This window comes from Protopterus annectens, chromosome 7.part0 (genome assembly GCF_019279795.1).
Source record: "Protopterus annectens isolate FY-2018-M chromosome 7.part0, PAN1.0, whole genome shotgun sequence".
Taxonomy (NCBI): domain Eukaryota; kingdom Metazoa; phylum Chordata; order Ceratodontiformes; family Protopteridae; genus Protopterus; species Protopterus annectens.
In genome coordinates, this window is record NC_056739.1 from 1562161825 (window position 1) to 1562179786 (window position 17962).

General features: G+C 39.2%; 1 protein-coding gene across 3 annotated transcripts in view; it reads left to right on the forward strand.

The window, feature by feature from the left end:
- FBLN2 (fibulin 2) overlaps window positions 1-17962 on the forward strand; it is a 910922-nt gene that overhangs the window by 789408 nt on the left and 103552 nt on the right. For all 3 annotated transcript variants that reach the window (XM_044078109.1, XM_044078110.1, XM_044078111.1), the window contains one exon: window positions 9930-10055. In XM_044078109.1, coding sequence (XP_043934044.1) covers window positions 9930-10055 — 126 coding nt within the window. The remainder of the gene's footprint in view (window positions 1-9929; window positions 10056-17962) is intronic.

Here is a 17962-nt window from a genome sequence, read left to right on the forward strand (position 1 = left end):
AAAGTTAGGAATAAATCTGAGCCTGCAAAAGAAGGTACGTCAAATGTGGAGTTACATGAAAAAAGGAAAATGGTAGAGAGGCAGATGAAATACCACAAAAAAACAAAATCTGCAACAGAAGTGTATTCAGTTGCTCAGGAAAGTGAAGAAGATGATGATCAGAAAACATCACAAAGTTTCTTGGGATGGATCTGAAAACTTATCCATGTTGATCAGTGTTCTACTTTAGTTAACAAATTCAAATAAGTAAATGGATACTGAAGTGGTAGTAAGACAAGTAGGGAAGAGTTCCTCACTTCTCACTTGATGTTGGTTGCTCAAAATTAATAAACGTAGATATATGTTTAATTAATGTTGATAAAATCCCAAATATGCTACATGTTTACCCGAGGCATTGAAATGTTAGTAGGCCAGGCAAGGAAGAGGCTAGCACCTCCACATTTTGTGTCAGTGAATTAGTACTAAGACACTTGGATAAATATTTAACTAAGGTTGCTAAAATAACAAATGTGCTTATATGTATACATGATGCTAAAATTCTGTAAGATTAGTAGAAGGAGAAATGTAATGGTAGCAGAGATGTTGGCATTAATAAAGTATGATAAAGAAGATAACATAGAGGTCATATAACAAGGTATTAAAATTGAAAATTGAAATTAAAACAAATGCCTCTATAATGTAATATTCGTCTGGGGGTTGCACATTTCTCTAAACCTGCGCTTCAAACACTCAGGGTCTTCCCTTGATTCAGCTTGTACAACAATGTGGCTGTCTGCACCTTCTCCTTGAAACATTGCTGGTGCATATACAAATGAACGCTCTCTTTCTGTGGCCTCTGACCCTGCAAGGTTTAACAAAATGAATGCCCTGGTGCATGCATCTCTATCTGCATAAGCTGTGTGTATGAAAATATCGTACTCTTGTTCAAATATTCTCCAGTTCTCTGTAATATTCTTATCAAATACAAGTGGTAGGGGTTTTCAAAATCCATCTGCCATATTAATACATACCAGCAAAGGGGGTTTGTGAATAAGCATGAGAATACACACATACACATATGCATACATTTCTGGCATAAAGAGAGCTTGTCCAATGCCTTCATGCTCTGAACTTATATTTTCGTTGGATTATCGGAATTATGCGAATGAACAAACTCATAGTACCTTTGAATAACTGGACTTTGCAAAATAAACTTCTAGGGCTTTTCAGTACTTTACTGGAATTTGCAAAATAACTTCTCGGGCTTTTTGATGCTTTCAGAATATTATTGGTAAAGGCAGAAATGCTAAAGTAATACACCATCACTTGCTATACTTTTGGAATTTTTGTCTGTAAAGGCAGAAATGCTAAAGTAATTTACCATCATTTGCTAAAGTCGTCACTTTAAGAAACATTTGAGAACTTTACAATGTCACTGGATAACTCATGAGCACTGTAATAGTCTTGCAATGTTGTCTTTTGCAAGAAAACACCTCTTAGTGTAAGAAACATGCCAAGCAACTGCACAATGTGAATAAATCAGTCTCCAGAGCTGTGGATGAGGGTAAGGCAGTCCACACAGCCTATCTGGACCTCGCCAAGGCCATCAACACCATACCCCACTCTGGAATCATAGATAAACTTACTAAGCTGGGCATAAATCCCTATGTCACTTGATGGGTTGCCAGCTGGCTTACTGACAGAACCCAGACTGTAAAAGTAGCTGACTCCAAATCCAGCTTCAGGCAGGTGACAAGTGGAATACCTCAGGGTTCAGTCCTGGGACCGCTCTTGTTTGGCATCTACTTCTCTGAAGTACAGGCCAACACTACGGGACTCTGGCTAACAAAGTTTGCAGATGACTGCAAACTGGGAGCCATTATTGAATCCCCAAATGATGTGGATATTCTACAAAAGGGCCTAGCAGAAACAGATGCTTGCTGCCAGAGCCGTGGGCTCATGCTTAATGCCAAGAAGTGTATAGTTATCCCCTTTCGGAAAAACCATGTACCCTTGAATTACCACATAGGTGACAGTACACTAAACACCAAAAGTGTGATGAGAGACTTAGGGACACAGGTGGACAGTAGTCTCACCTTCGATAACCACATCTACACAACAGTCAGGAAATCCTTCTATGTGGCACACCTCATCACTACAAGCTTTTCATCCAGAAAAACCATCACCATAACAGGTACAAGCATACAAAATCTGAAGGTAATGCTACTCAATGCTAGAAGTCTAAACCTCAAAATGCACTCTCTCGAGGCACTCCTAAAAATGGAGAACATCAATATCTGTGCAGTAACTGAGACCTGGTTCAAGGCTCCAGAGAGCACCCCTACAATACAAGGCTACAACTCTTACCACACTTTTAGGCCACCAAACCAGGATCGAAACACTAAAGTGGAGGAGTGTCCATATTCACCAAGGATATTCACACCACCAGGCTAGTTGCCCAACACAATGCATCTGAAATTCTCCAGGTGCAACTAATGGTAGGTAAGACTGCAATCCAAACTGTAGCTTGCTACAGACCCCCACCATGTCCCAAGATTCTCACTACACCTTTCTAAGCATACTGAAAAATACTAAGATACAACCAAACACCCTAATACTGGGTGACTTCAATTACCCTGCCATTAACTGGGAAAACTACTCGTGTACCAACACCTTTGCCCAACGGTTCTTGGAATTCATAAATTCCAATGCCCTTGATCAACTAATCCATTGTCCCACCAGGAGCTACAATATCTTAGACCTGGTCATTACCAACATGGGAAATTGATGCTCCACACCTATCGTCTTCCCCTCGTTGTTCAGGTCAGACCATAAGCTAATCACCCTTAACATCGACATCCCACCCCCACCCCCCAGTAAGGAAACCCCCATAAAAAACTTCTCCAAAGCCAACTTCATGCTACTCAAGTCAGAAGTGACAAACTTCATGACACCCATGCAGACGGGAACTGAAAGTTCAACTGCTGAGTCCTACACTAAGGCACTGTACGAGCACATCCACTCATGCATGAATCGTGTCATCTCAAATAGAACCAAGATGCTCTCCTCCAAAAAAATGAAGCCAATCTGGTCATCCCCTGTCATAAATAAATTTTACAACAAAAGGAAGAAACTGTTGCAGAAAAGAGGAAAATCCCAGGATGCAAAAAACTCCCTTACCAGCCTCAGTAAGAAGCTGAGATCCCTCATAAAATCCTCCAAAGCTAGTTACGAAAATAAAATTGCCAAAGATTCCAAAGACAACCACAAGGCATTCTATAACTATGTCAAGAATCTAAATGGCAGTGCTCAGATCTGCTGTGAGCTACAACAGAATGGCATTAAATATACTGATCCCAAGGATATTGCCAGTATCCTGGCAGATCGATTCAGTGCCAACTTCACCCCCTCTCACCCCCTAAATGGCCCATCTCAATACCGGAAGATTGCCAAATTCCAGTAATAATGGCCACACAGGTAAAAAACGCACTCTCCAAAGCTAGGAATACAGCATCCATGGGACCAGATGCCATCTCGGGCTGTGTACTACATGAACTACAAAATGAACTGGCACCTCACCAAGTGTCATGTTTAATCGTAGCCTTACCTCAGGCTTCGTGCCCACTGAGTGGCGCACAGCTACAGTTATCCCACTCTACAAGGGGGGATCCACCTTGGATCCCAGCAACTACAGCCCCATCAGTCTGATGAACCTGATCTGCAAGGCCATGGAATGTATTATCATGGAACTTATAAACAAAGACATTAGCAACCTTTAAACACTGGACCCCACCCAGTTTGGGTTCGTGAAGGGCCGATCTTGTCTCCTGAACCTGATTGACTTCTTTGAATCAGTCTCCAGAGCCGTGGACTTGGGTAAGGTGGACCTCGCCAAGGCCTTTAACACCATCCCCCACTTTGGAATCACAGATAAAGTCATTATGCTGGGCATTGATCCCTCCGTCATTCGATGGGTTGCCATCTGGCTTACTGACAGGACCCACACTGTAAAAGTAGCTGACTCCAACTTCAGCTCCAGACAAGTGACAAGTGGAGTACCTCAGGGTTCAGTCCTGGGACCACTCTTGTTTGGCATCTACTTCTCTGAAGTACAGGCCAATACTAAGGGACTCTGGCTAAAAAAGTTCACAGATGACTGCAAACTGGGAGCCATTACTGAATCTCCAAATGATGTGGAGACTCTACAAAAGGGCCTTACAGAAACAGATGCTTGGTGCCAGAGCCATGGGCTCAAGCTCAATGCCAAGAAATGTGTAGTTATTCCCTTTGGGAAAAAACATGTACCCGTGAATTACCACATAGGTGACAGTACACTAAACACTGAAAGTGTGATAAGAGACTTAGGGACACAGGTGGACAGTGTTCTCACCTTCAATAACCACATCGCCACAACAGTCAAGAAATATTTCTATGTGGCACACCTCATCACTAAGGGCTTTTCATCTAGAAAAAAGGAGGTCATTGTCCCACTGTACTCATCCCTCATTAGACCCATTATAGAATACAACACCCCATTTGGTATGTACCTCTCAAGACACCTGGAACAACTGGAAAGGCCGCAGAAATACCTCACTAAAAGAATCACAGGCCTAAAGCAGATGCCCTATGCTGACCGCCTTAAAAAACTCCAGCTATACTCTGTCACATATCGTCTACTCAGAGGCGATCTCTGCTTAACATACAAGGCCATGTCCAACCCAGAGCTGTTGGACATGCTACACTTAAATAAATCCCAATCCCTCAGAGCCACACGCTCCAGGGATCTAAACCTTGTCATCACAATAAACAAAACATGCTGGAGGGATAGGTTCCTGACCCAGAAACTCCCCAGACTCTGGACTAGAGAACGCCTCTTTGACCCTCTTCAAAAGGAACCTTGACGATTGGATGGAAGAAAGGAAATTCACCCCGGTGATCACGTCAGTCACCCTGGTAGACAGGGGTCCAGGAAGTAAATAGTGTGGGAAGAAATAACCAGGGAATTGTTATGGCTAGGCTTATATAGGCCCTAGGGCTGATAGGCTAGTACCAACCTATGAACCTATAAAAAGAAGGTCATTGTCCCACTGTATAATTCATCTCTCATTAGACCCATTATAGAGTACAATGCCCCATTTGGTATGTACCTCACAAGATATCTGCAACAGCTGGAAAGGCCTCAGAAATACCACACTAAAAGAATCACAGGCCTAAAGCAGATGCCCTATGCTGACCGCCTTAAAAAACTCCAGCTATACTCTGTCACATATCGTCTACTCAGAGGCGATCTCTGCTTAACATACAAGGCCATGTCCAACCCAGAGCTGTTGGACATGCTACACTTAAATAAATCCCAATCCCTCAGAGCCACACGCTCCAGGGATCTAAACCTTGTCATCACAATAAACAAAACATGCTGGAGGGATAGGTTCCTGACCCAGAAACTCCCCAGACTCTGGACTAGAGAACGCCTCTTTGACCCTCTTCAAAAGGAACCTTGACGATTGGATGGAAGAAAGGAAATTCACCCCGGTGATCACGTCAGTCACCCTGGTAGACAGGGGTCCAGGAAGTAAATAGTGTGGGAAGAAATAACCAGGGAATTGTTATGGCTAGGCTTATATAGGCCCTAGGGCTGATAGGCTAGTACCAACCTATGAACCTATAAAAAGGAGGTCATTGTCCCACTGTATAATTCATCTCTCATTAGACCCATTATAGAGTACAATGCCCCATTTGGTATGTACCTCACAAGATATCTGCAACAGCTGGAAAGGCCTCAGAAATACCACACTAAAAGAATCACAGGCCTAAAACAGATGCCCTATGCTGACCATCTAAAAAAACTCCAGCTATACTCTGTGGCATATTGTCTACTCAGAGGTGATCTCTGCTTAACATACAATGCCATGTCAAACCCTGAGCTGTTGGACATGCTCCACTTAAAGAAATCCCAATCCCTCAGAGCCCCACGCTCCAGGGATCTAAACATTGTCATCACAGTGAACAAAACATGCTGGAGGGATAGGTTCCTGACCTAGAGACTCCCATACTCTGGAATAGACTGCCCATCCATGTCAAGCAGAGTGTCCTTGGCCCTCTTCAAAAGGAACCTTGACAATTGGATGGAAGATAGGAAATTCACCTCGGGGATCACGTCAGTCGCCCTGCTAGACAGGGGTCCAGCGAAGTAAATATTGTGGGAAGCAATATCCAGGGAATTGTTATGGCTAGGCTTGTATAAGCCCTAGGGCTAATAGCCTAGTACCAACCTATGAACCTATGAAATCGAACATCTGTTGGCTTAAACTCAATAACTTTTGAAGTAATCGCACTTTGCGAATAACTACATACAGCACACTGAAATATCCCCAAAATGGCTGTAGCTCACTAGGCAGTTCTTTATAGTACAACAAGCACTCTGTAATGGTGGTACTTTGCAAATAGACACACCCAGCACAAGAACTTTTCGAAATAGCTATACTTTGACTGGATTGCACAAAATAATTGCACTTTGTACACAATTAACTCTTTAAATACATGCACAGTAATAAGCACACACTGTAAGCAGTCTTACATGCTCTGAGATACTTTGAATAACTTTAGTTACATCCTTGATACAATACATAGTTGTAGTTATGCCCAAACACAGCACTTTGCCCAGAACACATGCAGTCACCCTGCTTTATTTATTTTTTTTCTTAATGTGCCCTTTTCTTTTTTTATTGTATTAGTTTTGCTCATTTACGCCTTTTTCATGCCTAATGCACTTTTCTTGTGCTTGTTTTACTCTAAACATGCCCAACTCTGCCTCAAAAACACTCGCTTTGCTTTAAACATACTCATGTTCTGCTTTAAACATACTCCTTTTGCTTTACAGTTAATCGTTTCATGAAATACTGTTATCTTGAACATTTTCTTTAGTTAACAAACTTTTCATACTTTCCACTAGCCTGATATTGCAGTTTATGACTTTGTAATGCCCCTTTTTATTGTATTTTGCATCAAGTATATTGTTTGTGTTATTTCTCATTACGTTTGGTTCTTTCTTTCTATGTTTGCGCTCTTTTCTCTTGGTTTTACCTTTGCTGTCATCTTTACATCTCATGGCTCTGGCTCTGAATATTCTTCTCTCGTCAATCACAGTTCTGATACCATGTCACTTTCATGTTAGGATATGAGTAAATGAGTCTTCGTGGGTTCTGTTCAAGCAGCTTTATTCCATACAAACACATTGCTATTGTTGACTATTGACTGTAACTTAAGTAAGTTGTATACAATTAATCACTGTGATCATGCATGCTCACTCCCTAGCTGCTTCTTTGAAATGGCACTAGGGGATTGCACGTGTGCGGGTTATATACATGCACATACAACCTCACATGCTTCTTAAAGATATAAGCACACACACTTTAGACTCTGATCTATATTTTCCATGTAAAAATGCTGTTTTTGTGCAATAACAACTAAAATGAACAAAGAAACTCACTGTCTACTTTGGATAATTTTGGCTGTGGCAAGGAAAAACAGCATGAAAATGCAAAAAGTAATCCCCACCTCAGTTTGAAGAATTGTTGGCATCATTGAAAGAAGTGTCCATCAAAGAGATTAGAATAAAGGAAATTAGACTATCTCTTAGGGCTATTCACAAGAATCCTTGGACTAAAGTTTTTTCACTTATTGACTTATTTCACAGTAATCATACCACTACAAATTGATAATTATATGTTAAGAACCATAGTCCTACAAATTCCAGGTTGGAGGTAAAACTTTTTCTAAAAGGTGTCCTACACATTAATCCTCCCAGGAAAACAGTTCCTCCTCCTTGGGATTTGAACTATGTCTTAGAGAAGCTTACTGTGGCTCCTTTTGAGCCTGCAGCCTCAACTTCTTTAAAGTTTTGTACTTGGAAGACAGTGCTTCTGTTAGCCTTGATATCTGCTAGGAGGGTTTCAGAGATTCAGGCTTTGATGGCTTCCCCACCCTTCTTGGTTTTCCACAAGGATGGGGTTTCATTACATACCAATCCTTGTTTTATACCTAAGGTGATGAATGAGCTGTCTGTTAATCAATCTTTTGAATTGTTCTCTTTCTTCCCTTCTTCTCAATCCTCTAGTTTGGATGCACATATACAACTTAGATTCTGTGTAGATAAGACTAAGGCTATCAATCTGTTTTTTTCAGTCCCAGGGCTGTGGGTTTGCCTGTCTCTAAACAGGCAGTTTCTTCTTGGATTTCCAAGGCTATTGTGTTTTGCTGTGATTGTCATGGTAAATCTCTTGTTCTGCCTGTTAGGGCTCCTTTGACTAGATCTGTCGTTTCCTTAGGGGTAATACTTCTTTAAAGACCTGGATACTAATTCTATTTTGGAGGCTGCTACATAGTCTTCTGTGCACGCTTTCACCAAACAGTGCAAGTTGAACAACATTTCTAGATTAAGAGCAGGGTTTACTAGAGCCATTCTCCATGGCCTTATTGAAAATTCTTCAGTGCATAGTTCTTCTGCTGTTTCCTTCTCCCAGGGTTCCTACTAAGCTTTGGTATTCTCCCACATGTAAAGAATGCTGCAACATTGAATAGAAGGACATAGAACAGTTGCTGCAACATTGAATAGAAGGACATAGAATAGTTGTGTAAAATCTTACCATAACCATAGATGTCTTTCTCTTGTATGTTGCAGTACTCTGTTCCTCTCTCCTTCCCCTGCATCTTGCTTCTTCCTTGGATGGCTTCTTATTGTTCTTTATTTCTGGTGTTCCTTCCTGGGGCATTTCAGTTCTGAGGATTGTACGTGTATGTCCTTTTATGGCTGATGTTGTCAGAGCAGACGTGTCATGTTCCCCATATACAGGTCAGATGTCAGGTTATTGGGCAGAGGACTTCCACATGTAAACAATACTGCAACATAGAAGAAAAGGACATCTATGGTTATGGTAAGATTTTCTACAACTATGCTTTCCCCTTATATCCAGGCAGTGCTATTGGTCATGTCATTGAAGTAACTTAGAATGTCCTTCTACTTTTATGCATTCAGTATTTCCAACACATTCTGCTTTAATGTCCTGCAGACTCCTGTGTGTAGTAGGAATGAGTCTCCATCATTCATAGTACATTTTATTTATTAAACATTTGCTTACCGGGAAAGTCAGACTTGGACAAAGCCCATTTCAGCAGAGGCCCCGGAAGAAATGCTCCAGATGCATATCTTTGGAGTGGAATGCAGGGAGGACATGCAGACTCCATACAGAAGGCACCCCAGCTGAGAATTGAACCAGAGAACCTCTTGCTGTGATGCAGCAATACTAACTGCTGCACCACTGCTCTAACCATTTTAACAACACATCTCAGTTCCATGACATAGCTTTCTCACTACCTACAGACGCTATGCATTATGTTGATCCCTGCTAGAGCATGGGCTTTCTGATTAACTTGTCCTCTCATGACTGGAAGTTGACAATGTTCTGCACACATAATGTGTTTTCTTTGTATAGAATTCTTAGGATTGCATTATGATGCATGTTGAATGTGTGGTAGGTTGGGTCAGTGATAGATGTTAAGAATTGGAGCTACGATGAGCCTGCAGCTCTCCATTCTGCAATTGCAAGCCCATCCAAAAGCACAGCAGAGGCATTCTTCTCCTGTGAATGACACCCATTTGTTGGGAGGTGGGACTCAGACAACTGGATGAGGCAGTGTTGCCCTGTCACAGATAGACTACACTGCAGTCCCCTAATCTTTTAGAACTCAGCTGGTTAACCTAACGTTTCTGTAAGGTCAAAGTGTCCATGCAAGTCATGTGCTCATGTTGTTTTTCTTGCCTCAAGTTGACAAGGAAAAAACCCTACAAAAAGAGTAATGCTATAATGCTGTTTTTCCTAATATACGCTGAATTGTAATAATATGCATTTTATTCTTCTGTTGTACTTATAAGCCTGTTTCTGTTTTGACAGATATCAATGAATGTTGGCGCTATCCAGGACGACTGTGTGCTCATACCTGTGAGAATACTCCCGGGTCCTACAAATGTACATGTACTTCAGGATTTCGTTTGGCATATGATGGAAAGAACTGTGAAGGTACAAGTACATTTTATGGCAGTTTGTTCTGTTGCAGGTAATCTATTCCAGGCCTATGGCAGCTTGTTCTGTTGCAGGCAATCTATTCCAGGCCTTGTGTGTTCTGGGACAGATGTTATAGCTGGACAGACTTAATTCAATTTGAATTTTTTAAATTTTGACCCAGATCCTGCATAATTTGAGAATATGTGCATTATTTTGTTTGCTCAGGTAGCACTAGTGGTAGGAATGGAGGGTCAGATTTATAAAAGTAACCTTGTGTTTTCTGAAGTCTAAAAGTGATATCTCTTATTCTGACTTTCTAAGTGACCACTAAAAACTCCTAATGTTATTGGTTGTATGGCACAGAAAAATGAAACCATGACTATGACCCAGAGGCTAGTGCACTGGAGGAACCATTTTGTGTGTGCGTGTGTGTGTGTGTGTGTGTGTGTGTGTGTGTGTGTGTGTGTGTGTGTGTGTGTGTGTGTGTGTGTGTGTGTGGAGGAGGATTAGACAAAAGTCTGTGTACCTCACTCAACATGCATTTTCTGAACAATAATGAAACTCTGATGTCTGGCAATAATGACATACAGTAATCCTCTGTGATTTACAGGAAGGGGACAGGGCAAACCTATATGGCAAAATCAAGGATATTCAGCAAAGTTCTTGACATTTGAGTGGGAATGCAGCATCAGCATTTATTTATGAATGCCAGTGTAGCATTTTCTTTTCATCCTCATGCTTTAGGGGAGGGAGGTAGGGATAGTTTTATTTATGACTCTAATTTACATAAAAAATTAACAGACAGTTTTCTCAGGAGGATCTCATGGAAAACAGTCTTACTGAAAACAGTCAAGAGAATGCCATCGGCAATCTGACCGCCCTTGTGCAGGTTCTATTAGGGCGGGTTGATTTACTAACACAAAAAGTTGAAGCTTCGTCTATTTTTAAAGACAACGAAGGTAGTTTTTCTACAAGACAACCAGGTGCTTTAAATACTACGAGAGTTAACAGCACAAATGTGTTATTGCCTAGATCGGGTAACAGCAAAGTTACAGGAGCTACGACAGGAGCTACGATAGGAGCAACTGTAGGTGCTTCCAATGGTCACAATGTGTTATCGACCACTACCAGTCCAACTAATGGCAATCGGATGGGAGTTCAAGGGAATTTAGTGCCAGCATTGAACGAAGATGGTTTAACAGATCAAGGTATCAATATTCCCTCTATGACAGCGTTCATGAATAATAATATTTTTTTTAATAGCATACATGAACACGACAATTCTTTTGAAGCTAATGATGAACAGGTAACTAATAACCTTCTCAGTAAAATTAATGAATTTGACATGAAACTGTACAAATGTAGGAAGCTTCAGCTCGAAGTTTCCTACTTACAAGAGTGCATTAATAAGAAAATAATTCCTAAAGGACTCAGGCAATGGCACTATCCAGCGGGCCTGATTAATGATTCAGTTTTTCATCATGAGCTCATTGAACTCTTCGATCGCCAAGGACTTGAGTTTTTACAAGCCCTTATTAATTTCTACAACACCGATATTTGTACCCTTAAAACAGACTTGGAAATATTGGACCATGTTATTAAAAATCATGGTGACTTTCCTAGGTACAAATTTGAATATTGCAAAATTTATACTAGTATTGAGACAGCACTAAACAAATTGTTATTTACCAAAAGGAAAAAGATTGCCAGAGACATTAATGACTATTCTGAAAAACAAGCTTATCCTAAGCCCCCTTCTAATGTGCCTCCAGGGCGAGCTTTTGACTCTGGTGTTGATATTAATTTAAACAACGAAAATGGGATGGTTATTTCACCTCATACAAGCCCTGTAACTGACAATAGAGATAATCAGCCGCTTAGGCGGAGCGAAAGGCTAAATAATATCAGTCACCGTAGTAAAAATGTAGTGGGCAGCAATAATAATAACAATAATTTTTCAAACAACCATTCTGATAATGTCAATGATAGGACTGAAGAACATAATCAGCAGGTTTTTCAGTCCAACAACAATGGCCGAACCAGCAATCGCCAGTACAACTGGAATCGGGCTCAAGGGAGAAACAAAAGGAGACAGAGGAGGAGATAGTATATGCTAACATTGTGAACTATGGCCCAAGAGTTTATACTAGCTCGAAAGGTGACTTTAAAATATTTAATTACACTGTTTTGGATGTCCATCAGGAGATGATTGACTTTCTTTCAAAAGGGTTAACTTTTGTTCCTAGCAAAAGAATGGACATTGCTGGTACTTTGATAGATCTTAAGTTGTTTGTCCGTAAACTTAATCTTAACTTGTTGATGGGTAACAATTTGAGTATGTCTTGTTCCACCAGGGTTTCTAGTTTATTTAATCCCCCAATTCACTCTGAGTTGAGTATATTTGAAAACATGTGCGACTTTGATTTTAGAGCTATTAAGGAAGGCCTTCAATATAGAGCCGTGAGACATAACACTAGTATACTTGAGGATGACTGTATTAATTTGTTAAAAGATTGTGATATTAGAGTCATGAGACCAGACAAAGGGGGCGGTCTTGTCTTCATGGGCCATAATGTCTATGTGGCTAAAATGTGTAAACATCTTGATACTGTGGTATATGCATGTGTTTCTTTGAACGAAGTCAATGGAGCATATAATAAGATTAGAGCAACTTTGGAAGACCTTTTTTTAGAAGGCTCCATTGACATTGATTTGTATCACTATTTATCCATGTTAGCACCTATCACTCCAGCTTTATTTGGCACCCCAAAAATTCATAAATCTTTGATTGACCCACCTTTTAGACCAATAGTTGATGGTCGTGGGTCAATTACATATGGGTGTGCAAATACATAGATAGCCTTTTAAAACCATACTTAGAAAGTGAACCACAGATTTGTGAGGACTCGTGGGGCTTTTTGAAGAATATTAGTCAGCTTGAATTCCAGCCTAATGGATGTTTCCTTACAATAGACATTAAGGATTTATATACAGTCATTCTTCAGACAACTAGTATTGAGTGGATTAGAGAATTTTTACTTATGAAAAAAGTTGAGGGTAACACCATCAACTTAAGTGAGACACTTTTGGAAGTAGTACTGACTAACAGTTTTATGACATTTGAGGGTAAATTCTATTTACAAAAGTCCGGGGTTGCTATGGGCTCCCCTTGTGGCAGAAGTTTTGCTAATGCCATAATGGCATTCTGGGAGCGTAATTTACTATTTAAGGACCCATTATTTAAGAACAGTGTCTCCTGGTATACAACATACCATGATGACATGTTCTGTATCTGGATAGGAGACATTTCCCAGATACCAATGTTTATTAATAACATTTCTAAGACCACCACTTTTTTAGAATTTACTTATGCTATAGGGGAGACGTCCATTAGCTTCCTTGACATACTCCTTACCAAAGACAGTCCCAATTCTCGATATAAAAGTAACATCTATAGAAAACCGACATATTCAAATTATTTCCTTCATTTTTCGAGCAATCACCCCTACCATCAGAAAAGGGCAGTAGTTAAGGGGCAAATGGTTAGGGCTGCCCGTATGATTACGGACGATACTGACTTTAATCTTGAATGCAATTTATTAGAAACTATGTTTCTAAATAGAGCTTATCCTTCTCATTTAGTAGTGGCCATTAAAAATGAGGTCATTCATAAAAGAACTATTGGGTTTTTTACTCCGTTATTGTCAAGGCAGGAAACATCATTGATTGGGAATTTGACAGATAATTCAAGTCCTCAAATAAATGAAGCTAAGATACAAGAACTTGGCCTAGTCGAGCAAAACATAATATATCATGCTAGTTTTCTTTGTGCTTATTCTTCGGATTATGCCCTCATTAGAGAAGTGTTATATAAAAATTGGACTATCACTAAAGGGAATGAAATGTTGGTAAATGCCTTTGGGCTTAAACCAAAAATAACTTATAGGAGAGGGCAAAATTTAAAGTCCCTTTTGGAAAAGAAAAATATTTTACGTCAAAATAAAAATGGAATGTTTAAATGTGGGGCGTGTCCCCAATGTAAACATATAATTGTTGGTAACCAATTAAGTATTAATAATAAAATGTATAAGTTGAACTTTAAATATAATTGTGAAACTATAGCGGTTACATATGTGGCATTGTGTAATGAATGCAATGCATTCTACATCAGGGAGATGGAAAGGAAACTGAAACAACGGATATAAGAACATTATTATGCCATTAGTAAAAACGATATTAATAATGCACTTGCTAAGCATGTTATGAACTACCCCAGCCACAGGTTCAAATTTGCCATTTTGCAACAAAGAACACCAGGCATTAGAGGGGGACCGTGGCAAGTACAATTGGAGATCGATGAGCTAAAGTGGCAAATAAGAACAGGGGCTCACACCTTTCCGGGCTTGAACGAGAATGTATCTATTAAATGCATTCTGAAATGATTGTCCTTTAAAAGATAATACTTATGTATTGGTTTAGAATTCATCTTATCTGTTATTTGCGAAGTTGGGATACAAAGGTTAATTTTCGCTTGATTATACTTGAATAAATGTTAGGATTCAGAAATACCAGCTTGTAAATGTATAAGTACATATAAGTATAATTATAGTATGTTAAAATTAGTCCGCAAAACACAGGTTAAAGATGTATTACATCTAAGAGACATTAATGTCACTTTTCTAGCTTTACTTATATTAAGTTTCCATTAGGAACATTAACATTTATAGGGCAAATTTTATGTTAGGGAATATTGTTTGATTTTTATGCCTATGGTGTCTCGATATGATCAAGTATGGGGCTGGTTGTATAACTTAATGTTAGGCATTTAGAAAGGTTGTTTTAAATACAAGTATATTTAGATCTAAATACGGAAGTCTTTATATATATATATATATATATATATATATATATATATATATATATACACATAAATAACATTAAACAACAAACAAATATAATGTTATATATTTTATTGCTTTTACTGGAACAAGGTATTCTTGATTATGAGTTTTTATTGGAATAACATCTTGCTGTGCTCGGTTGCTTACTATTGCCTATTGATGATATGTGGCTTTAAATATCTTTAATTGGACTGTTTAATTAATAATGCCTAATTAAGTATAAAATGAACCTGCTTGCTTATTGTAACTGTTTTGTCTGATGAAGGCTAGGTATTTCCTAGCCAAAAGTGCTCACAATTGAACAGTTTTATTAAAATTTTTCGTTATTTGCCGGCTTTTATTGTTTCTGTTCAGTGTATTTTATCAGAATATGTGCATTAGTTTGTTTGCTCAGGTAGCACCAGCAGTAGGAATGGAGGGTCAGATTTATAAAAGTAACCTTGTGTTTTCTGAAGTCTAAAAGTGATATCTCTTATTCTGACTTTCTAAGTGACCACTAAAAACTCCTAATGTTATTGGTTGTATGGCACAGAAAAATGAAACCATGACTATGATCCAGAGGCTAGTGCACTGGAGGAACCATTGTGTGTGTGTGTGTGTGTGTGTGTGTGTGTGTGTGTGTGTGTGGAGGAGGATTAGACAAAAGTCTGTGTACCTCACTCAACATGCATTTTCTGAACAATAATGAAACTGATGTCTGGCAATAATGACATACAGTAATCCTCTGTGATTTACAGGAAGGGGACAGGGCAAACCTATATGGCAAAAATCAAGGATATTCAGCAAAGTTCTTGACATTTGAGTGGGAATGCAGCATCAGCATTTATTTATGAATGCCAGTGTAGCATTTTCTTTTCATCCTCATGTTTTAGGGGAGGGAGGTAGGGATAGTTTTATTTATGACTCTAATTTACATAAAAAGTTAACAGATGAGCAGGTATTGCATCAACATGGGTTTTCTGAAAAATAATGAAACTGAAATGTTTGGCATTATTGACTGACTTAAACTTTCTGTATTGTACCAGAAAGGTTGTTGGAGGAAAAATATAAGGCAAAATCAGGAACATTCAGCAAAATTCTGGACAGTTGAGAGTTATGGCTAGTAGTGTAGAATTAAGCATTAATGCATGACTGTGCATGGGTATATCAGGATTTACCCACCGTTGGTGTTGTTTGATCATGAGGATAAAGCCAAAGTGATTAAACAAAGCCAACCACGGGTAAATCCTGATATACCTACAAATGATTATTGCTTTTATTCAATTATATCATTTAAGGAAAAAAGTGTTGACCTTTCTTAAATAATGTATTTGTATATAGGCACCTCTTCTGCATTCGTCCTTGTTTACTGATGTACTGTGCATATGTATAAGACTTGCATTTCCACATATGCACAGTACATCAGTGCAGTGCAGGAGAAGCAGAAAATTAAAAAAGAGAAAAGAGAATCTCCATTGCTGTTTATTTTTGTGATTCTCAGCTGGGGTTCTTTCTGTTCGGAGTCTGCATGTCTTCCCTGTGGTTGCATGGGTTTCCACTGGGTGTACTGGTTTCCTCCCACATCCCAAAGGCATGCTGCAGGTGGATTTGACACTCTAAATTGTTAGGCCCAGAATCTATGCTTGCAAATGGCTTGGATTGTGTGGTAAAATTCCAGAAAGGCAATTGTTTAACCATAGATGTAGTGCACTTGGCTAAATATTCAGCATGCCCTGTGTTATTTGTTGGCAAAACTGAACGTACCCTTAACAAAAGAATTTATGAACATACATATGACATTAGGAAGTGAAATGTCAACAATGCCCTTTCTAAACACTCATTCGTTTACTCTGACTTCAAAAAATTTGAATTTGTGATCCCACAAAGGGTTGATCTGAGGGGAGGAGCCTGGGAGACAAGGCTTGAGTACAAGGATTTGACATGACAGTTACAATTAAATGCTTCTAGTATTCCAGGGTTAAATGACCGTTTGTCTGTTGTACCAGTACTGAAGTGAAGGGCAGACAAATTATGGGGTCTACTTTAATTAAACGAAAGCGGAATCCGTCGAATACGAATCTGTTGACACATAAACAGCGAACGCGATAATATCGAACACGCAAAACCACAAAATTTAAACATCGAAACCGCAAAAGTCGGCCAACCCCACCGCCCGTAACATACTACCTACACAAACACAACAACAAAATACACATACATACACTAACCAAAACCCTACTACTAACCCTAAATTAAAGCACCAAAACCCCACTTGTAACCTACACTAAACCCCACATACACAATTATCTATGCACTACCCTTAACCCCTCCCTAACCCTAAGGTCCGTAACTACCCCACACTTACCCTACAGAACTATACCCACACAAAGTAAATATTCCACACACATACACTTAACAAAACCCTACATTAAACCTTACATACATTACCTATCTATGCACTTACCTTAACCCGCAGCCTAACCCTAAGGTCTGTAACTATCGCACACTTACCTTACGGAGCTATACCACAGACGGGCCAACTATGACAATTCAACATTTCCGATTTCGCTATTTAGTGCGTTCGACGTTTCCGCGTTTCACTGTTTACGTGTCGACGGATTCGTATTCGACGGATTCCGCTTTCGTTTAAAGTGGACCCAAATTATGAACTATTTAAAATTAAAATACAAAATATTTTTTATTAATGTACAGTAATGTAATTTTATGTATTAATGGAATCATCAATTCAAAATATGGTTTGTTAGGTATTTTAATTGTTCAATGTGTTTTTACACAGCAAAATTACTTAGGGCTCTTGATGAAGTAGATCAATCAAGTATATAGCTTTAGGGTATATTTTAAATGATCTATCACTTCAGTATCTGGAATGACATTTATTTGTCAAAAAATAATATGTTTCTTAGTTCTAATGAAGTCTGGTGTATATTTGTTGTGAACAAAAGGGCTTACCTTTGGAAACTCTTCAAGTTTGGAATTATCATAATAAAGTTGTCTTAGTGGTGTCTGTTTTATGTGCTTATC